The 23,337-nt window shown below is 50.4% G+C and overlaps 1 protein-coding gene across 1 annotated transcript in view; it reads left to right on the forward strand.

Annotated features, from left to right (window-relative positions):
• Positions 1-23,337, forward strand: part of LOC146058355 (aldehyde dehydrogenase family 3 member B1-like) — a 216,865-nt gene that overhangs the window by 147,755 nt on the left and 45,773 nt on the right. Inside the window, exon 8 of the mRNA XM_083170638.1 lies at positions 22,060-22,226. Coding sequence (XP_083026764.1) covers positions 22,060-22,226 — 167 coding nt within the window. The remainder of the gene's footprint in view (positions 1-22,059; positions 22,227-23,337) is intronic.

The raw sequence follows: 23,337 nt of genomic DNA on the forward strand, positions 1-23,337 counted from the left end.
AATGACATCAAGGGTCACCAGCATGCAATTCAAAGGTGGTTTACCAAACATAGGCCCTTATTCAGATCTGAACACAGTACAAATTTGTTCTCAAAATGGGCAAAACCATGTGCACTGCAGGTGGGGCAGATGTAACGTGCAGAGAGAGTTACATTTGGGTGTGGTGTTTTGAAACTGAAATCTAAATTGCAGTGTAAAAATAATGCAGCCAGTATTTACCCTGCACATAAACAATATAACTCACACAAATCTAACTCTCTCTGCACTTGTTAAATCTGCCCCACCTGGAGGGCACATGGTTTTGCCCATTTTGAGAATGAATTTGTACTGCGATCAGATCTGAATAAGGGCGATAGTTACATAGTTACATAGCAGGTAAGGCTGAATAAAGACTTTCGTCCATCAAGTTCAACCTAATTAAGCTTTTCAATAGTCTCTCCTCATAGGTTAGGACTTCCATCCCTCTTATAAGCTTTGTTGCTCTTCTTTGGATTTTTTTCTATTTCTGCAATGTCTTTTTAATAGTGTGGGGCCCAGAAGTGCACTCCGTATTCGAGGTGAGGCCTGACCAAGGATTTATATAGTGGCATTATCACATTTGAGTCTCTTGATTCCATGCCTCTTTTAATGCATGCAAGAATTTTGTTTGCCTTTTTTACTGCCTCGTTACAATGGGCGCTACATCCCAGGTTATTATCTATAAGGACCCCATGATCCTTCTCAAGTACAGACTGACCTAGTACCACTCCGTTTAGCTTGTAGTTTGCACATTGTGTTAGGTTTCGGGTGTGACCCCACCGCCGGGACTGCTGTTTAGGACAGCCACGGCAAAAACCCTACACTGCCTCTGTTGTACCCCCCAGGCTGGGTGACCGACTCCTGCAGGTATAGCTAGGCTTCGCCTGTAGCCGCCACGTTTTGAATGGGTAGGTTATGCCCACCCAAGCTCCGGTGCAGCCAGGAGTTATGGAAGGACAAGGAGCCGGTGACCCCCCTAGGGTACGGTCAAGAGGAAAGCTGACTGAGGGACCTAACTAAAAATTAATAAACGGCGACTTGCCGAACCCTGGCTAACGCAGCTAAGCGCCCGCGACCTGGTCGCCACAACCCGCGACAACCGTCGCCCAGGGAGCCAAACAAAATACAAGACCAAATATAAGAGCATACAAAGAACAAGGTAGACTGGGAACCCCAGGAAGACTGGGAGACAAGGGGAGGAGACGAGTGGGAGGCAATAGGCCGTTCCAACGTAAATAACCTGCCAATCTGGCGGACAGGAAAAAATATGAACAAGAGTAATAATCACAATGAAAGAGATAAGAATGAAACTACCCCTGTGGGGCAACTCACGACACAGGGTGGACCCAAGGGAAGAAGAGATCACGCAAGAGTCACTGGGAACAGCAGGGAAGCGGACCGGAGAGCAGCAGACAGAAAGGTCCAAACAGGAGCTATCACCGGCGAGGACTGCAGGGCTGGCTTCCTAGATAAGGAGGCTAAGAGCCAATGAGGATGAAGGCCTGAGCCCCGCCTGTCCTAACGAGCCCCCTCCGACACCTGTGGTCTGTTCACTTTCGCGGCTTTCTTTCCCTGCCTGGCAGCGTCTGCCGTTGCTAAGCAACGGCGCTGCCGCGTCTCTGGCGCTGGGAGACGTGAGGCGGAAGGACGGGCGTTATGTCTTAACGCCGCGTCCTCCGGCGTCCCTGGTTGCTGGGAGACGCGAGGAGAGAGGATGGGCGTCACGCTCCGACGCTGCGTCCTCCGGCGTCCCTGGTTGCTAGGCAACCGGACGTCGGAGCCGGAAGGACAGGCGGCTGAGCGAACATGCCGCTCTGTCCTTCCAGAAGTGCTCCCACAGCGCCTAACAGTACCCCCCCCTTGAGGAGGGGTTAATGAACCCCGAAGCCTTGCTTTCTGAGGGAAATCCCGAAAGAAGCTTGCTTTGAGGCATGGGGCGTGCAGATCCCTGTCGGGAACCCATGACCTCTCTTCCGGGCCGTATCCCTTCCAATGGACAAGGAAATATAAAGAACCTCGGGAGACCCTGCAATCCAAGATTTTTTCTACAAGAAATTCTGACTGTCCATGGACATTAATAGGCGGTTTACCCAGGTCTGCCTTTCGAGGAAATTTCTTAGACGTGAAAACTGGTTTGAGCAGAGAGGCATGGAATGTATTGGCTATCTTTAAAGCCCTAGGGATTTGTAACCGAAAGGCTACAGGATTGACTCTCTTAACAATGGCAAATGGACCAATAAATTTTGGACCAAATTTAGAAGTTCCTTGTCGCAATCTGATGTTCCGAGTCGATAACCAGACTTTATCGCCTACTCTAAAGTTGCATGGTCGTCTTGACCGGTCAGAAAAAACTTTTTCCTGAAGAGCAGCCCTTTTGAGAGCGTGGTGTACCTCCCTCCAAATGACCCTTAAACGGGCAGTAGTGGAAGAAAGTACTACTGATCCCTCTGGAGCCAGGGCAGTGGCTTTAGGGTGAAAGCCGTAATTGGCTACAAAAGGTGAAGTCCGGGTAGCCGAGTGATAGGAGTTGTTATATGCGAACTCGGCAACGGGGAGGAACTCCGCCCAGTCATTCTGAGCTTTGGACACAAAAAGGCGCAGATATTGCTTCAAGGATTGATTAAGGCGTTCCGTCTGCCCATTGGATTGGGGATGATAAGCGGAAGTCAAACTCAACTTGATTTTTAATGCTTTGCAAAAAAGTTTCCAAAACCGGGCAATAAACTGCGGACCTCGATCAGAAACTATATCGGTCGGAAGACCATGAAGTTTGAAAACATGAACTAGAAACAACTTGGCCAACTTATTGGCTGATGGCAACTGGGGCAAAGGGACAAAGTGGGCCATCTTACTGAACCTGTCAATAATCACCCATACTACTCGGAAACCTGATGATTGGGGCAGGTCGACCACAAAGTCCATGGCAATATGTGACCATGGTCTGGAGGGAATGGCCAAGGGAATAAGTTGTCCTGTGGGCGATACTCTGGGAATCTTGTGTCTAGCACAATCAGGACAAGACTGGATGTACTCCTTGGTATCTGGAATCATGCTCGGCCACCAGACGCATCGGGAGAGAAGATCAAGTGTCTTCTTGATGCCAGAATGACCTGCAATCCGACTGTCATGGAACTCCTCTAAAACCCGTTTTCTCAAGGGCTGCGGAACAAATAAACGGCCGAGAGGCATCTGCCTGGGTGCCTGACCCTGGACCTGCAGAAGTAGGTCTTTGAGGGTCTGAGTAATGCCAAAATGGATAATTGATGCCGGAAGAATGGACCGAGGAGGTTCCCGCATACCCTGTTTGGGTAAGAAACTCCGGGACAATGCGTCTGCCCTTACATTTTTGGACCCGGGGCGGTAAGAGATAATAAAGTTAAAACGTGTAAAGAATAATGCCCACCGGGCTTGTCGGGCATTCAGACGCTTGGCTGATTCCAGGTACTGTAAATTTTTGTGATCTGTGATAACCAGAATCTGATGGTTGGCCCCTTCCAACCAATGCCTCCATTCCTCGAACGCCCATTTTATGGCCAACAACTCCCGGTTCCCGACATCATAATTCATCTCCGCAGAAGAGAATTTTCGAGACATATAGGCGCAAGGAAAAAAAAATAAGGACTCAGGATCCTGTTGAGACAGGACTGCCCCTGCTCCTACCTCCGAAGCGTCAACTTCAACGACAAACGGTAGTTGGGGATCGGGATGTCTTAAAATGGGAGCGGACACGAAAGCCTGTTTTAAGGCAAGAAATGCCTCCTCTGCCTGGGGAGGCCACTGGGATGGATCTGCTTCCTTCTTAGTGAGAGCCACTATGGGTGCTACCACATCAGAAAAAGAGCGGATAAACCGCCTATAGTAATTTGCAAATCCTAAGAATCTTTGGACGGCTTTAAGGGTCGTGGGCTTAGCCCAGTCTAAAACTGCTTGCAGTTTTTTGGGTTCCATATAAAAGCCCTCTGAGGAGATCACGTATCCTAAAAAGGATACCTTGGTAACTTCAAATTCGCACTTCTCGGGCTTAGCAAAGAGACGATGTTCTCTAAGCCTCTGAAGAATTAACCTGACCTGATGGCGATGTTCCTCCAACGAGCCGGAGTAGATCAAAATGTCATCTAAATAGACCACAGCGAAGACTCCCAAGAAGTCTCTAAGAGTGTCATTGATGAAATCTTGGAAGACCGCTGGTGCGTTGGACAAGCCGAATGGCATTACGAGATACTCGTAGTGCCCTGTTTGGGTACTAAAGGCGGTCTTCCATTCGTCTCCCGCTTTTATGCGGACAAGGTTATAGGCACCGCGCAGGTCGATCTTAGAGAAGATCTTAGCGGTGCGAAGCTGGTCAAATAATACAGATATTAATGGTAACGGATACGTGTTTTTTACCGTTATCTTGTTGAGTGCCCTGTAATCTATACAGGGTCTTAAAGAGCCATCCTTTTTGGAAACAAAAAAGAACCCCGCACTTAGGGGAGACTTTGAGGGCCGAATAAAGCCTTTAGCCAAATTTTCCTGAATATAAGTATTCATGGACTGCGTCTCGGGTCCAGACAAAGAATAAAGTCTGGCCTTGGGGTATTGTGCCTCGGGAATTAGCTCAATGGCGCAATCGTATGTGCGATGAGGTGGTAAAACCTCAGCTTCGCCTTTGGAAAAGACATCCTGGAAGTCAGCGTAGGCAGCTGGAATCCCCTCCACGGAAACCACTGCCCCAAGTACAGGCTGCCCTAGACAATGACTGGAGCAATGATCACTCCATCGAGTTATTTCCCCCGCCTGCCAATTAATCTGTGGGTTATGAACCCGGAGCCAGGGGTGACCCAGAACAATCGGCACAGTGGCGCATGAGATAAGAAAGAAAGAGATACTTTCTGTATGAAAAATGCCCACACGTAGGGATACTGGCGGGGTCTGATGGCGGACCACTCCATTGACCAACGGGCTGCCGTCCAGGCCTCGCATTATTACAGGTTTTTTCAGAGGAAGCAGAGGGATGGCCAGTCTTTCAGCAAGCTGAATATCTAAAAAATTACCAGCTGCCCCGCTATCAATAAATGCAGTAACTGACATCTTCACCTCTTCACCCTGAATCTCAGTGGGGACTAACAACGCATTGTGAGGGGAAATAAGAAGAGAACCAAAGTGAATCCCCTCTGCATTCACTTGGTTTTGGCGTTTCCCGACTTGTTCGGACAAGTACGGAGGAAATGCCCTTTGCTCCCGCAATAAATGCATAGCCCAGCATTCATCCGACGAGCTCTTTCATCTGGAGTGATGCGGTAAGCACCGATTTGCATCGGTTCTTCTTCGTCCTCCGAGGGTACAAAGCCGAGGGAAGTAGGCCTCAAACTGGGTCCTCTTTCGGACCTGCGTTCCCTAAGACGCCGATCAATTTTAATCGATAACTCCATAAGTTTGTCAAGCGATCCCGGGACGGGATACTGGATAAGGCTATCCTTAATGGCCTCTGAAAGCCCTAGCCTGAATTGGCTACGTAATGCTGGGTCATTCCAGCCACAGTCATTCGACCATCGTCGGAATTCCGTGCAATACGCTTCTGCAGGGTTCTGACCCTGTCTAAGAGAGCGCAGATGACTCTCGGCAGACGCCTCCCTATCAGGGTCATCGTATAGAAGTCCTAATGATTTAAAGAAAGCATCCACCGATGCTAAGGCGGGATTATCAGACTTTAACCCAAAAGCCCAAGTCTGGGGATCCCCCTGAAGCAACGACATAATTAAACCAACTTGCTGTAGTTCAGAGCCGGATGACCGGGGTCGAAGCTTGAAATAGAGCTTACAACTCTCTCTGAAATTAAAGAAATCTTTCCGGTTTCCTGAAAACCGGTCTGGAAGATTAATTTTAGGTTCTACGAGAACCGAAGGATTTCCTCGTGCACCATCCTCCTGGGTTTTCATTCTTAGCGATAAATTTTGAACCATCTGCGTCAAACCTTGTAATTGACTGGCAAATGCCTGAGCCTGTCCTTCAGGAGTAGGATTCATCCTAATAATGGATGCACACAAAAGACACAAACAAAAAAGATATTCACACCCTGAATGCTATCTGTCCAGGAACACGGGAGAGAGGAGGGGGGAAGGGAAAAAAAAAATTTTTTTTTTTTTTTTTGTATGGCCGGTGATAATGTTAGGTTTCGGGTGTGACCCCACCGCCGGGACTGCTGTTTAGGACAGCCACGGCAAAAACCCTACACTGCCTCTGTTGTACCCCCCAGGCTGGGTGACCGACTCCTGCAGGTATAGCTAGGCTTCGCCTGTAGCCGCCACGTTTTGAATGGGTAGGTTATGCCCACCCAAGCTCCGGTGCAGCCAGGAGTTATGGAAGGACAAGGAGCCGGGGACCCCCCTAGGGTACGGTCAAGAGGAAAGCTGACTGAGGGACCTAACTAAAAATTAATAAACGGCGACTTGCCGAACCCTGGCTAACGCAGCTAAGCGCCCGCGACCTGGTCGCCACAACCCGCGACAACCGTCGCCCAGGGAGCCAAACAAAATACAAGACCAAATATAAGAGCATACAAAGAACAAGGTAGACTGGGAACCCCAGGAAGACTGGGAGACAAGGGGAGGAGACGAGTGGGAGGCAATAGGCCGTCCCAACGTGAATAACCTGCCAATCTGGCGGACAGGAAAAAATATGAACAAGAGTAATAATCACAATGAAAGAGATAAGAATGAAACTACCCCTGTGGGGCAACTCACGACACAGGTTGGACCCAAGGGAAGAAGAGATCACGCAAGAGTCACTGGGAACAGCAGGGAAGCGGACCGGAGAGCAGCAGACAGAAAGGTCCAAACAGGAGCTATCACCGGCGAGGACTGCAGGGCTGGCTTCCTAGATAAGGAGGCTAAGAGCCAATGAGGATGAAGGCCTGAGCCCCGCCTGTCCTAACGAGCCCCCTCCGACACCTGTGGTCTGTTCACTTTCGCGGCTTTCTTTCCCTGCCTGGCAGCGTCTGCCGTTGCTAAGCAACGGCGCTGCCGCGTCTCTGGCGCTGGGAGACGTGAGGCGGAAGGACGGGCGTTATGTCTTAACGCCGCATCCTCCGGCGTCCCTGGTTGCTGGGAGACGCGAGGAGAGAGGACGGGCGTCACGCTCCGACGCTGCGTCCTCCGGCGTCCCTGGTTGCTAGGCAACCGGACGTCGGAGCCGTAAGGACAGGCGGCTGAGCGAACATGCCGCTCTGTCCTTCCAGAAGTGCTCCCACGGCGCCTAACACATTGGTTGCATCTTCCTAGGTGCATGACCATACATTTGTCCACATTGAACTTCATCTTCCATTTTTTCGCCCATTTCCCAGAGATGCGAGATCACTCTGAAGTGCCGTGACATCACCCATTGATTTAATGACTTACATAGTTTTGTATCATCCGCAAAGGTGGATACATTGCTGAGCAATCCTACCCCTATATCGTTGATAAAAATATTAAACATGATGGGTCCCAAGACTGAACCTTGAGGCACCCCGCTTAGTACCGGTAGTGTCTCTGATGGTACTCCATTTACAACTAGTCTCTGCTCCCTGTTACACAGCCAGTTCCCTATCCATCTGCATATATTTTCCCCCAGCCCCATGTCTCTCATTTTAGCAGTTAACTTATTGTGTGGTACCGTGTCAAAGGCTTTGGCGAAATCTAGGTGAATAACATCCACAGCATTTCCTTCATCCAGGTTTTTGCTAACCTCCTCATACAGTAGAAAGCTTCTAGATTAGTTTGACATGAACAATTTTTCGTGAATCCATGCTGGTTGCTACTTAGTATATGATGATCATCCAAATATTCTAAGATATTATCCTTTAAAAACCCTTCGAATAATTTTCCCACTATCGATGTTAAACTTACTGGTCTGTAATTTGCAGGTTCCTCCTTTTTACCCTTCTTGAATATTGGCACCACCTCTGCTATCCTCCAATCCTTTGGTACTTTGCCTGTTGTTAATGATTTGCTAAAGATGAGATGCAAGGGGATGGCTAGTTCCTCCCTTAATTCCATAAGTACCCTGGGATGGATCCCATCGGGCCCTGGTGATTTATTTGTTTTGATTAAGCTGAGCCTTTTAATTATATCCTTATGCCCAAAATCCACAATAAGATCTGTGTTCATTGACCCAAGCTTGGAAGGTGTAAGTTCCTCAATCTGATTTCCCTTGGTGAAAACTGATGCGAAGTATTCATTTAACAGTTCGGCCTTCCTCCTGTCCTCAGTAACCTTATTTCCACTGGTGTCTGTTAGTGGGCCTATGTTTTCTTTAATTACACGCTTGCTATTTATATGTATTTTAAAAAAAAAATTGGGATTGGATTTGCTTTCCATAGCGATGCGTTCTTCATATGCGCGTTTTGATGCTTTTATTACTTTTTTTTGCAAGTTTTATTTGACTCCTTATAGCTAACGAACATTGTTGAATTTGACTTATTTCTATAGAGTTTGAACGCTCTGGATTTATTGTTTATAGCTGACCTTACTTTTTTGTCCATCCAAGGCGGCTTTTTCTTATTGTTTTTTACTTTGTTTACCTTAGGGATATATTTGGCTATTAAAGGAACGAGTACATTTTTTAGCGAATCCCACATCTCCTCTGCATTTTTACCCTCCATTATCTTGTCCCACTTCACTCTTCTAAGAGCTACCCTAAGAAGTTCAAAGTTTGCTTTCCTGAAATTTAGTACTTTTACTTGTCCTTTATGTTCTTATTTACTGAAGGTAATTTCCAGGGTAACCATATTATGGTCGCTATTCCCTAGTTGCTCAATTATTTCTATGTTTGATACTAAGGAGGGGTATTCAATGTCAGGGTCACAGCAGTCGAGCTTGCGCAGTGACCCAGTCCCGTTCTCGGTCAGCTCGACCGAGAACACGCAGGCGGGATTCAATGTCCCGCCTGCCGGGGAGCGAAAAGGGGGCGTGGCTGTGAGTTGCGGCCAGGAAGTGACGAGCTGCAGCCGGCAGCTCGTCACTTCCCGGCTGTTCTCGGCAGAACGAGCACGACAGCTAGTGATGTCGGGCTCGTTCTGCCGAGATACCCTGCTCAATGCTGTCGGGGAAGACAGCATTGAATAGGGCCCGGTGAGCATCTCCCTGAAGGGAAGTGCTCGCCGGAGATTGCATATCCCCCTAAGTCCGACTTGTTTGTTAATACTAAATCCAAGATTGATTCCTTACAGGTCGGTTTATCTACCAATTGGGTGATATACTGGTCTTTTAGCAGACTTAGGAACTCGTTGCTCCTAGTCATTTTACATGTTTCATTCTCCCAATCGATGTCTGGAAGATTGAAGTCCCCCATAATTATTACCTGTCCTTGATTTGATGATAGTTTGATCTGGTTTAAAAGAAGAGATTCCTCCCTTTCTTTTATATTCGGAGGTCTGTAGCATACTCCAATAATTATCTTGTTAATTGGTTTGTTATTAATGCCCGTAATCTCCACCCAAATTCTTCTTCCACTGTATTACTTTCTCACTTGATAATAAGCTATTGTTTACATATAAACACCCCCCCCCCACCCCTCCTTTTTTCCCTGTCTTTTCTGTAGAGTGTGAATCCTTCTATATTTCGTGCCCAGTTATGTGTATCATTACACCAAGTTTCTGTAATACCAACGACGTCCCTACTTATCACGGATTCCAGTTCCCCGACCTTCACCGCAAGGCTTCTTGCATTAACCATTAAGCATTTTAGTTTGTGTTTAGTTTTAGTCTTATCAGTACTATTAATCTTTCCCTTGTTACCAGTCATGTTCCTTGTAACCCCCCAAGTTCCTGTCTCCCCCTCAATAGACTCCCTATTTCCCTCCCTGCTAATCCCATGACACAACATGTTTGTAGTATCGAAAGATTCGCCAATGCCCCTCATTCCTTCACGTATTACAATGTCATCAGCACACAAAAGCTGTAAAGTTGTAGGATCGCTGTTAGTACAAGATATATGTGAAGTAACCCTAAGAAGCTCACCGACTGTACCCTTAGTTGCCCCTTTTGCTAATCCTGATCCTCTACCCCCCCCCCCCCCCATCTCTCCCCCCCAGAAGTTTCTTGCCCCCAGTCCATCTTTTCTCTCTGCTGGTTACGTATAGTCTTGCTACCCCCTCCCCCCCCCAGTGCCTAGTTTAAACTAGAGATATGCACCGGCCACTTTTCGGGTTTTGGGTTCTGATTACCTTGAGGTTTTGGGTTCTAATGGGTTTTGGCAAAACACCTCCTAAGTGTTTTGTGTTTGGATTTTTTGGGTTTTGGGTTCTGATTTTTTGTTAAAAAAGCATAAAAACTACTAAAATCGCAGAATTTGGGTGAGTTTTTTTTTGCTCCTACGCTATATTAAACTCAATAACAATTATTTCCACTCATTTCCAGTCTATTCTGAACACCTCACACCTTACAATATTGTTTTTAGGGCAAAAGGTTGCACCGAGGTAGCTGGATAACTATGATAAGCCACACAAGTGTGCGGCACAAACACTAGACTGATATGGCACACTTAGCATACCCTCTAGGCTGATACTGCACACCTAGAATTACCCCTGGACTGATATGGCACAGGTAGCATCACCCCTGGACTGATACGGCACATTTAGCATCACCCCTGGACTGATATGGCACACTTAGCATCACCCCTGGACTAATACAGCACACTTGGCAGCACCCCATGAATTATACGGCAGACTTGGCTCACCCCAGGAATTATTTGGCAGACTTGACTCACCCCTGGACTGATATGGCACACTTAGCATCACCCCTGGACTGATACGGCACACATAGCATCACCCCTGGACTAATACAGCACACTTGGCAGCACCCCATGAATTATACGGCAGACTTGGCTCACCCCAGGAATTATTTGGCAGACTTGGCTCACCCCTGGACTGACATGGCACACTTAGCATCACCCCTGGACTAATACAGCACACTTGGCAGCACCCCATGAATTATACGGCAGACTTGGCTCACCCCAGGAATTATTTGGCAGACTTGGCTCACCCCTGGACTGATATGGCACACTTAGCATCACCCCTGGACTGATACGGCACACTTAGCATCACCCCTGGACTAATACAGCACACTTGGCAGCACCCCATGAATTATACGGCAGACTTGGCTTACCCCAGGAATTATACGGCACAGATGGTGGCACCCCTGACCTGATACAGCACACATGGAATTATACAGCACAGATGGCGGCACCCCTGGACTGTTACGGCACACATGGCGGCAGGCATGGAATTATACGGCAGACAAATTCCTGCAGTAAAAATAAAAAATTGTATTCTTTTAATTATAAAAAAGAGCAGCACACCTTACTTAGCAACACCCCATGAATTATACAGCACTCTTGGCTCACCCCTGGACTACAGCGCATTTAACAGCCCTTGCAGTAAAAAAAAAAAAAAAACACCTTAATTTTATTTTCATTAAAAAAAAGGGCAGCTCCCCTGGTCTGATATGGGACACATGGGGCACCCCTGGAATTATACGGCACACATGCGGGCACCCCAGGACTGATAGAGGACACATGGGGGCACCCATGGAATTATATGGCACACATGCGGGCACCCCTGGACTGATACAGCACACATGTGGGCACCCCTGGATGGATACAGCACACATGCGGGCACGCCTGGACTGATACGGGACACTGGGCAGAGCAGCTGGACTGATATGGCACACTTAACACCCCTTGCAGATTAAAAAAAAAAACATTTTTTATTTCAATAAAAAAATGGGGGCAGCTCCCCTGGACTGATACGGGACACTGGGCAGCACAGCTGGACTAATTCGGGGCAGCCCTGTAGTAAAAAAAAAAAAATTCAGAGATCCCTTTAGATGTCCCCTACAGTGGTCCCATATAACACAGCCCCCTTTAGTAGTAGCCTTAGTAATGCCCCCTTAGTAGCTGTTACCTAAATATGTTTCCCCCTCAGTAGTTCCCCCTCAGTAGATGTACAACAGTTCCTGCACATGTAGTTCCCCCTTAGTAAATTTATCTTTTGTTAAGCAGCCCCCATAAATGTATAGCTTCTATTAGTTCCCCCCTTAGAATGTCCTCCACAATGTTATTAATTATTATTGTCCCCTTTCCCTGTGCGCAGAGACAGCACGGACACATCCGTGCTGTCTGACTCCTTCATGCCGAATGAAAATGGCGCCGGAGCCGGATCTTATATAGATCCGAATCCGGCGCAGGGTGATGACGTTTCGCCCTCGTTTTGGATCCGGGAAGATGGCGGCGACCACCAAACTCCCTGGATCCGGCCTCGGATCAGGTAAGTCCGTGGGGGTTCGGATCTCTAGGATCCGAACCCGCTCATCTCTAGTTTAAACATGATGAGCTTGTTCAAAAAAATCAGTTGTGTCCTTCAAGTAGTAAGAATTACTCTGCACGACTGATTTTAAAATAAAATCAACGAGGGGACATAGAGACAGAGGACGAGGGGACATAGAGACAGAGGCAGCGGGGACATAGAGACAGAGGCCGCGGGGACATAGAGACAGAGGAGGAGGGGACATAGAGACAGAGGCAGCGGGGACATAGAGACAGAGGAGGAGGGGACATAGGGACAGAGGAGGAGGGGACATAGAGACAGAGGAGGAGGAGGGGACATAGAGACAGAGGAGGAGGAGGGGACATAAGGACAGAGGCAGCGGGGACATAGAGACAGAGGCAGCGGGGACATAGAGACAGAGGCAGCGGGGACATAGAGACATAGGCAGCGGGGACATAGAGACAGAGGCAGAGGGGACATAGAGACAGAGGAGGAGGGGACATAGAGACAGAGGAGGAGGAGGGGACATAGAGACAGAGGCAGCGGGGACATAGAGACAGAGGCAGTGGGGACATAGAGACAGAGGCAGCGGGGACATAGAGACAGAGGCAGAGGGGACATAGGGACAGAGGAGGAGGGGACATAGAGACAGAGGAGGAGGGGACATAGAGACAGAGGCAGCGGGGACATAGAGACAGAGGCAGCAGGGACATAGAGACAGAGGACGAGGGGACATAGAGACAGAGGCAGCGGGGACATAGAGACAGAGGCAGCGGGGACATAGAGACAGAGGCAGCGGGGACATAGAGACAGAGGAGGAGGGGACATAGGGACAGAGGCAGCGGGGACATAGAGACAGAGGAGGAGGGGACATAGAGACAGAGGAGGAGGGGACATAGAGACAGAGGCAGCGGGGACATATAGACAGAGGCAGCGGGGACATAGAGACAGAGGCAGCGGGGACATAGAGACAGAGGCAGAGGGGACATAGGGACAGAGGAGGAGGGGACATAGAGACAGAGGAGGAGGGGACATAGGGACAGAGGAGGAGGAGACATAGAGACAGAGGACGAGGGGACATAGAGACAGAGGCAGCGGGGACATAGAGACAGAGGCAGCGGGGACATAGAGACAGAGGCAGCGGGGACATAGAGACAGAGGCAGCGGGGACATAGAGACAGAGGCAGCGGGGACATAGAGACAGAGGCAGCGGGGACATAGAGACAGAGGCAGCGGGGACATAGAGACAGAGGCAGCGGGGACATAGGGACAGAGGAGGAGGGGACATAGAGACAGAGGAGGAGGGGACATAGGGACAGAGGAGGAGGGGACATAGAGACAGAGGCAGAGGGGACATAGGGACAGAGGAGGGGACATAGAGACAGAGGCAGCGGGGACATAGAGACAGAGGAGGAGGGGACATAGGGACAGAGGAGGAGGGGACATAGAGACAGAGGAGGAGGGGACATAGAGACAGAGGCAGCGGGGACATAGAGACAGAGGCAGCGGGGACATAGAGACAGAGGCAGCGGGGACATAGAGACAGAGGAGGAGGGGACATAGGGACAGAGGAGGAGGGGACATAGAGACAGAGGAGGAGGAGGGGACATAGAGACAGAGGAGGAGGAGGGGACATAAGGACAGAGGCAGAGGGGACATAGAGACAGAGGCAGCGGGGACATAGAGACAGAGGCAACGGGGACATAGAGACAGAGGCAGGGGGGACATAGAGACAGAGGAGGAGGGGACATAGGGACAGAGGAGGAGGGGACATAGGGACAAAGAAGGAGGGGACATAAGGACAGAGGCAGCGGGGACATAGAGACAGAGGCAGCGGGGACATAGAGACAGAGGCAGCGGGGACATAGAGACAGAGGCAGCGGGGACATAGAGACAGAGGCAGCGGGGACATAGAGACAGAGGCAGAGGGGACATAGGGACAGAGGAGGAGGGGACATAGAGACAGAGGCAGCGGGGACATAGAGACAGAGGCAGAGGGGACATAGGGACAGAGGAGGAGGGGACATAGAGACAGAGGCAGCGGGGACATAGAGACAGAGGAGGAGGGGACATAGGGACAGAGGAGGAGGGGACATAGAGACAGAGGAGGAGGGGACATAGAGACAGAGGCAGCGGGGACATAGAGACAGAGGCAGCGGGGACATAGAGACAGAGGCAGCGGGGACATAGAGACAGAGGAGGAGGGGACATAGGGACAGAGGAGGAGGGGACATAGAGACAGAGGAGGAGGAGGGGACATAGAGACAGAGGAGGAGGAGAGGACATAAGGACAGAGGCAGAGGGGACATAGAGACAGAGGCAGCGGGGACATAGAGACAGAGGCAGCGGGGACATAGAGACAGAGGCAGCGGGGACATAGAGACAGAGGCAGCGGGGACATAGAGACAGAGGCAGCGGGGACATAGGGACAGAGGCAGCGGGGACATAGAGACAGAGGAGGAGGGGACATAGGGACAGAGGAGGAGGGGACATAGAGGCAGAGGAGGAGGAGGGGACATAGAGACAGAGGCAGCGGGGACATAGAGACAGAGGCAGCGGGGACATAGAGACAGAGGAGGAGGGGACATAGGGACAGAGGAGGAGGGGACATAGAGGCAGAGGAGGAGGAGGGGACATAGAGACAGATGAGGAGGGGACATAGAGGCAGAGGAGGAGGAGGGGACATAGAGACAGAGGCAGCGGGGACATAGAGACAGAGGCAGCGGGGACATAGAGACAGAGGAGGAGGGGACATAAAGACAGAGGAGGAGGAGGGGACATAAGGACAGAGGCAGCGGGGACATAGAGACAGAGGCAGCGGGGACATAGAGACAGAGGCAGCGGGGACATAGAGACAGAGGCAGCGGGGACATAGAGACAGAGGAGGAGGGGACATAGGGACAGAGGAGGAGGGGACATAGAGACAGAGGAGGAGGAGGGGACATAGAGACAGAGGAGGAGGAGGGGACATAAGGACAGAGGCAGAGGGGACATAGAGACAGAGGCAGCGGGGACATAGAGACAGAGGCAACGGGGACATAGAGACAGAGGCAGGGGGGACATAGAGACAGAGGAGGAGGGGACATAGGGACAGAGGAGGAGGGGACATAGGGACAGAGGAGGAGGGGACATAAGGACAGAGGCAGCGGGGACATAGAGACAGAGGCAGCGGGGACATAGAGACAGAGGCAGCGGGGACATAGAGACAGAGGCAGCGGGGACATAGAGACAGAGGCAGAGGGGACATAGGGACAGAGGAGGAGGGGACATAGAGACAGAGGCAGCGGGGACATAGAGACAGAGGCAGAGGGGACATAGGGACAGAGGAGGAGGGGACATAGAGACAGAGGAGGAGGAGGGGACATAGAGACAGAGGAGGAGGAGGGGACATAGAGACAGAGGAGGAGGAGGGGACATAAGGACAGAGGCAGAGGGGACATAGAGACAGAGGCAGCGGGGACATAGAGACAGAGGCAACGGGGACATAGAGACAGAGGCAGGGGGGACATAGAGACAGAGGAGGAGGGGACATAAGGACAGAGGCAGCGGGGACATAGAGACAGAGGCAGCGGGGACATAGAGACAGAGGCAGCGGGGACATAGAGACAGAGGCAGCGGGGACATAGAGACAGAGGAGGAGGGGACATAGGGACAGAGGAGGAGGGGACATAGAGACAGAGGCAGCGGGGACATAGAGACAGAGGCAGAGGGGACATAGAGACAGAGGCAGCGGGGACATAGAGACAGAGGAGGAGGGGACATAGGGACAGAGGAGGAGGGGACATAGAGACAGAGGAGGAGGGGACATAGAGACAGAGGCAGCGGGGACATAGAGACAGAGGCAGCGGGGACATAGAGACAGAGGCAGCGGGGACATAGAGACAGAGGAGGAGGGGACATAGGGACAAAGGAGGAGGGGACATAGAGACAGAGGAGGAGGAGGGGACATAGAGACAGAGGAGGAGGAGGGGACATAAGGACAGAGGCAGCGGGGACATAGAGACAGAGGCAGCGGGGACATAGAGACAGAGGCAACGGGGACATAGAGACAGAGGCAGCGGGGACATAGAGACAGAGGCAGCGGGGACATAGAGACAGAGGCAGCGGGGACATAGAGACAGAGGAGGAGGGGACATAGAGACAGAGGAGGAGGGGACATAGGGACAGAGGAGGAGGGGACATAGAGACAGAGGACGAGGGGACATAGAGACAGAGGCAGCGGGGACATAGAGACAGAGGCAGCGGGGACATAGAGACAGAGGAGGAGGGGACATAGGGACAGAGGAGGAGGGGACATAGAGGCAGAGGAGGAGGAGGGGACATAGAGACAGAGGAGGAGGGGACATAGAGGCAGAGGAGGAGGAGGGGACATAGAGACAGAGGCAGCGGGGACATAGAGACAGAGGCAGCGGGGACATAGAGACAGAGGCAGCGGGGACATAGAGACAGAGGAGGAGGGGACATAAAGACAGAGGAGGAGGAGGGGACATAAGGACAGAGGCAGCGGGGACATAGAGACAGAGGCAGCGGGGACATAGAGACAGAGGCAGCGGGGACATAGAGACAGAGGCAGCGGGGACATAGAGACAGAGGCAGCGGGGACATAGAGACAGAGGCAGCGGGGACATAGAGACAGAGGCAGCAGGGACATAGAGACAGAGGACGAGGGGACATAGAGACAGAGGCAGCGGGGACATAGAGACAGAGGCAGCGGGGACATAGGGACAGAGGCAGCGGGGACATAGAGACAGAGGAGGAGGGGACATAGGGACAGAGGAGGAGGGGACATAGAGGCAGAGGAGGAGGGGACATAGAGACAGAGGCAGCGGGGACATAGAGACAGAGGAGGAGGGGACATAGGGACAGAGGAGGAGGGGACATAGAGGCAGAGGAGGAGGGGACATAGAGACAGAGGAGGAGGGGACATAGAGACAGAGGCAGCGGGGACATAGAGACAGAGGCAGCGGGGACATAGAGACAGAGGCAGCGGGGACATAGAGACAGAGGCAGAGGGGACATAGAGGCAGAGGAGGAGGAGGGGACATAGAGACAGAGGCAGCGGGGACATAGAGACAGAGGCAGCGGGGACATAGAGACAGAGGCAGCGGGGACATAGAGACAGAGGCAGCGGGGACATAGAGACAGAGGCAGCGGGGACATAGAGACAGAGGCAGCGGGGGCATAGAGACAGAGGAGGAGGGGACATAGGGACAGAGGAGGAGGAGGGGACATAGAGACAGAGGCAGCGGGGACATAGAGACAGGCAGCGGGGACATAGAGACAGAGGCAGCGGGGACATAGAGACAGAGGCAGCGGGGACATAGAGACAGAGGCAGCGGGGACATAGAGACAGAGGCAGCGGGGACATAGAGACAGAGGAGGAGGGGACATAGAGACAGAGGCAGCGGGGACATAGAGACAGAGGCAGCGGGGACATAGAGACAGAGGCAGCGGGGACATAGAGACAGAGGAGGAGGGGACATAGGGACAGAGGCAGCGGGGACATAGAGACAGAGGCAGCGGGGACATAGGGACAGAGGAGGAGGGGACATAGGGACAGAGGAGGAGGGGACATAGAGACAGAGGAGGAGGGGACATAGGAGGAGGGGACAAAGGGACAGAGGAGGAGGGGACATAGAGATAGAGAAGGAGGGGACATAGAGACAGAGGAGGAGGGGACATAGAGATAGAGAAGGAGGGGACATAGAGACAGAGGCAGCGGGGACATAGAGACAGAGGAGGAGGGGACATTGAGACAGAGGAGGAGGGGACATAGAGACAGAGGCAGAGGGGACATAGAGACAGAGGCAGAGGGGACATAGAGACAGAGGCAGCGGGGACATAGAGACAGAGGAGGAGGGGACATAGAGACAGAGGAGGAGGGGACATAGAGACAGAGGCAGAGGGCACATAGAGACAGAGGAGGAGGGGACATAGAGACAGAGGAGGAGGGGACATAGAGACAGAGGCAGAGGGGACATAGAGACAGAGGCAGAGGGGACATAGAGACAGAGGCAGAGGGGACATAGAGACAGAGGCAGCGGGGACATAGAGACAGAGGAGGAGGGGACAGGGGACAGAGGCAGCGAGGACATAGGGACAGAGAGATAGAGAAGGAGGGGACATAGAGACAGAGGAGGAGGGGACATAGGAGGAGGGGACAAAGGGACAGAGGAGGAGGGGACATAGGGACAGAGGAGGAGGGGACATAGGGAGCAGGGACACATGGACAGAGGCAGCAGGGACATAGAGACAGAGGAGGTGGGGAGATAAAGACAGAGACCCTGCTGCTGTGTGCTGGAGTCATACAGACTCTGTGTTCCTGCAGCTGGCTAGAGTTCCCCCCCTTGCCCTCACACCTTTCTGTTCACATACTGTATATACTGTCGCATCTGCAGCTGGCTAGTTATCCCCCCCACCCCCACCCCACCGCGGTGCAGCGGAATTTAGTGAAGTGGGGGAAAGTTCTAGTGATATAGGAGGGAGCCAGGGGGTGTCCTTGTGGCTTACCAGAATCTCCACCCGTCCTGAAGAACACATCAGGAGGGGTGGTCAGCAGGACTGCTATGTGGCGCGCTGCTCCGGAGCAGGAGCATGGCTGGTGCGCCGCGCGGAGCTGCCTCTGGAGAGACGGACTCGGAAGATGACATCATGATCTTGCGAGTCTGTACACTAACCACTAGGTGGCTCCGGGACTGGGCACATAGACGCGCTGACGCTGACACACCTCCCCTTCCTGGCTCCAGTCCGAAATGACCTTTGCTGCAGCGGTGCCATGTAAATTGGGTAAAGTAAACCCAAAAACAGTGAGGGTGCAGGGGATTGTCTGCTGGGACCTCGGGCCGGGCCCCATAGCAGTTGCATCCCCTGCACCCTCCATAGTTACGCCACTGCATACAAACCATTACCGAACATATAACATATATAAGAAACAAAATACCAATAAATATCATGACAATACAAAATGAAATGAGAATGTGGCTGTAATCGCATTAACCTGCACTAGTGTTGGTAATAAATAATGCTAAAACACTGTATGTTTTGATTCCTGAAAAAACATACATCCATGCCTGTTTCTTTACCATTACGGCATGTACCCTAATGGGTATTAAAAGCAGAACTGTCAATTATGCCAACAGATATTAGAGCCCATACCACTTGGAAATTAGATACTACTTTGGACTGTATAATAGTCTTAACTATGTCTGCAGAGCGTCCACACCATGATGTTTTACAAACACTAGCTGATATTATATATACTACAAAAAACATGTAAGTCCTAGGTTCTCGTTGAGACCTCTAGGACTGAGAGTCTCCAATGTGAAGATCCACCGACTCTCCAACCGGAGGTGTCGGAGTGATATAACGCCCCCTCTTTTAAGAGGGGGTACATGATCAATTACTCGGTACGGTAGGGAAGCTAGGTTATGTTTGGCCTCGGCAAAATGCCGGGCCACAGGTTGTTCGTGATGCCCAGTCTGAATGGCTGCTTTTATAGCCGACCGGTGGGCAGTGGCCCTTTCTTTATAAGACCTATCAGTTTTCCCTACATAATGTTTCCCACATGGACAACTGATAAGGTAAATCACAAACTTGGTATTACACCCTACTCTGTGGCGTATTTTAAACCTCTTCCCTGAGTATGGATGACAGAAAAATTCACATGGTACCATATAGCTGCAGGTGGTACACCCGGTGCACTTGACACATCCTTTTCTAGGGTTACCCCAAAACGGAACACTGTTGGCTGGGGGGAAATGACACAACAATTGTTGGATTGTTCATACTTTGCTGAATATAGAACACTTATTGCAAGTCTCAGAGTGACGCCCCTGATTTGGTGAGCTGTTGTGCTGTGTATATATATATATATATATATATATATATATATCAGGGAGCGTCCCGATGCTCCATCATCTTAAAGAATTAACAGCCTAGACAGATGGATAAGTTTAGATTAAGGGTCCAAAACCAATAATGATATGTAACAATGTAACACAGTAGTAAGACAATATGAATCAATGATTACAATATTACAATAACATCTAACATTCACAAGGAAAACAAATGCAAGTACAATCAGCAATATACAACTACACCAATACTAAAGTAACAGTTACCGTCACACATATATGCAGCACATCCTGGGCCAGGAGTCTGTAGTCAGGATTGATCACAGCATAATTAGCTCCTTGCCCAGGGTGTAGTAATGTAAAGGGAAAAACAATAGGATCCAGCAGGTCTTCCATTGGTCAGGGGGTCAGCTTTCACCTCTTCTGATTGGCTTAGTCCAGATGCACATGTGTCTTTGTTCCATGCTCGTCACCTTGCACTAGGGGTCCTGCCGAGAACCTGGATCAAACTGACTATTATATGTCCCCTTTCCACTTGGCCATACTTGTACTTTCATTATTATTACTGTGGTTCATAACCTGTGTACTACTATTTCCCTTCAATCACTAGAAGGCTGCATATGCGACGCCAAACACATTGATACCAAACATGAGGGAAAGAAAGTATGTTTTGACCTGAAATTATGTGTAGTCCATTTTAAGATAAATGACTACTGTATATACTCGAGTATAAGTCGACCCGAATATAAGCCGAGGCACATCATTTTACCACATAAAATGGGAAAACTTATTGACTCGGGTATAAGCTCTATACTAGGGTGGGAAATCCAGCAGCTACGGGTAAATTTAAACAATAAAAATAGATAACAATCTTCCCAAAAAGAAAAAGGTGGTTTTAAATGGTGGCGTGAGGGTCACATACTTACTCCCCCCTGACAGTGACGCACACCACCTACTCCACCTGACACAACTATCACACACAGCATCAATCCCCCCCCCCCTTCCACCATACACACCCCTCTCTGGCGCATACAGCACCAAATCCACCCACTCATAGACACACATACACTGACAGCTCTGACACCAACATAACCAACCCCATGCCACCCCATCCCCCGAATTACACCTCTGTTACAGATAGCACCCCCCTCTCCCCCTGACTGCTCTCACACAGTGCTCCCCCCCCCCTCCATGTTACTGTACATGTCTCACACAGCATGTCACTACAAAGCTCCAGTAGCCCTGGGACCATCGCAAAACAGTGGGGAGTGGACGAGTCTTTGATCACAGGAGCGGCAGGCTGCAGACCGCGGGCATTCAGGACAATCCCACTGCTGATTATTGTCCTCTGCTCTGTCCCGCTGTGGCTCCAGGAATATGGAAGCCGCCATATGCGGCTCCTGTTGCTGCAATGCACCTGAAAGTACCTGCTAGCGGTAGCAGCAGGTCACTTCCTGTTTTCAGATAGCGGCTGGGCGCCGCTGCTCGCTCTCTCCCCAGCCAGTCAGGCGCTGCTGCTCGCTCTCTCCCCGGCCGGCCGTGCACCGCTGCTCCCTCTCTCCCCAGGCTGGGTGCTGCTGGCTGAGCTGGGTCCCCCTGCCGCCCTTCACTCGAGTATAAGTAAGTAAGTAGACTTTTTCAGCATAAAAAATGTGCTGAAAAAGTCGTCTTATACTCGAGTATATACGGTATGTTTTATTATTATGAGAGTGTAAGTATAAGACTTTGTGTAACATTATAACTGCCATTTACAAGCGCATATTCTCTCGCCTCCTCCGTATACACTTAACTTAAATACGTGAACGTAAATGGCAGCCATGATACGATAAGGTGTGTGTGGATGCAACTCAACTCCGGGTGCAAGCTACAGAATGCATTGTGACATGTTCATCCCCATTCTCTGCAGCTCCCACTGTTCTAGTAGATGTGACAGCCTCAGACCCAGTGATGCAGGATGAGATCTTTGGTCCAGTTCTTCCCATCCTCACAGTTTCTTCTGAAGACGAGGCAATTGACTTCATTAACCAGAGAGAGAGTGCGCTGGCTGCATACGTATTCTCTTCCAGCTCACAGGTAACATGGACCATTGGTAAAGTTATGTACATGTATGTGTTCTCCTGCTGTGCACAGGTATGTACATGTATGTGTTCTCCTGCTGTGCACAGGGGATAATCCTATCACATGTATGTGTTCTCCTGCTGTGCACAGGGGATAATCCTATTCACATGTATGTGTTCTCCTGCTGTGCACAGGTATGTACATGTATGTGTTCTCCTGCTGTGCACAGGGGATAATCCTATCACATGTATGTGTTCTCCTGCTGTGCACAGGGGATAATCCTATTCACATGTATGTGTTCTCCTGCTGTGCACAGGTATGTACATGTATGTGTTCTCCTGCTGTGCACAGGGGATAATCCTATCACATGTATGTGTTCTCCTGCTGTGCACAGGGGATAATCCTATCACATGTATGTGTTCTCCTGCTGTGCACAGGTATGTACATGTATGTGTTCTCCTGCTGTGCACAGGGGATAATCCTATTCACATGTATGTGTTCTCCTGCTGTGCACAGGGGATAATCCTATCACATGTATGTGTTCTCCTGCTGTGCACAGGTATGTACATGTATGTGTTCTCCTGCTGTGCACAGGGGATAATCCTATTCACATGTATGTGTTCTCCTGCTGTGCACAGGGGATAATCCTATTCACATGTATGTGTTCTCCTGCTGTGCACAGGGGATAATCCTATTCACATGTATGTGTTCTCCTGCTGTGCACAGGGGATAATCCTATTCACATGTATGTGTTCTCTTGCTGTGCACAGGTATGTACATGTATGTGTTCTCCTGCTGTGCACAGGGGATAATCCTATTCACATGTATGTGTTATCCTGCTGTGCACAGGGGATAATCCTATTCACATGTATGTGTTCTCCTGCTGTGCACAGGTATGTACATGTATGTGTTCTCCTGCTGTGCACAGGGGATAATCCTATTCACATGTATGTGTTCTCCTGCTGTGCACAGGTATGTACATGTATGTGTTCTCCTGCTGTGCACAGGGGATAATCCTATCACATGTATGTGTTCTCCTGCTGTGCACAGGGGATAATCCTATTCACATGTATGTGTTCTCCTGCTGTGCACAGGGGATAATCCTATCACATGTATGTGTTCTCCT

Source organism: Crinia signifera, chromosome 2 (assembly GCF_055691185.1).
Source record: "Crinia signifera chromosome 2, ASM5569118v1, whole genome shotgun sequence".
NCBI classification, from domain to species: Eukaryota; Metazoa; Chordata; class Amphibia; order Anura; family Myobatrachidae; genus Crinia; species Crinia signifera.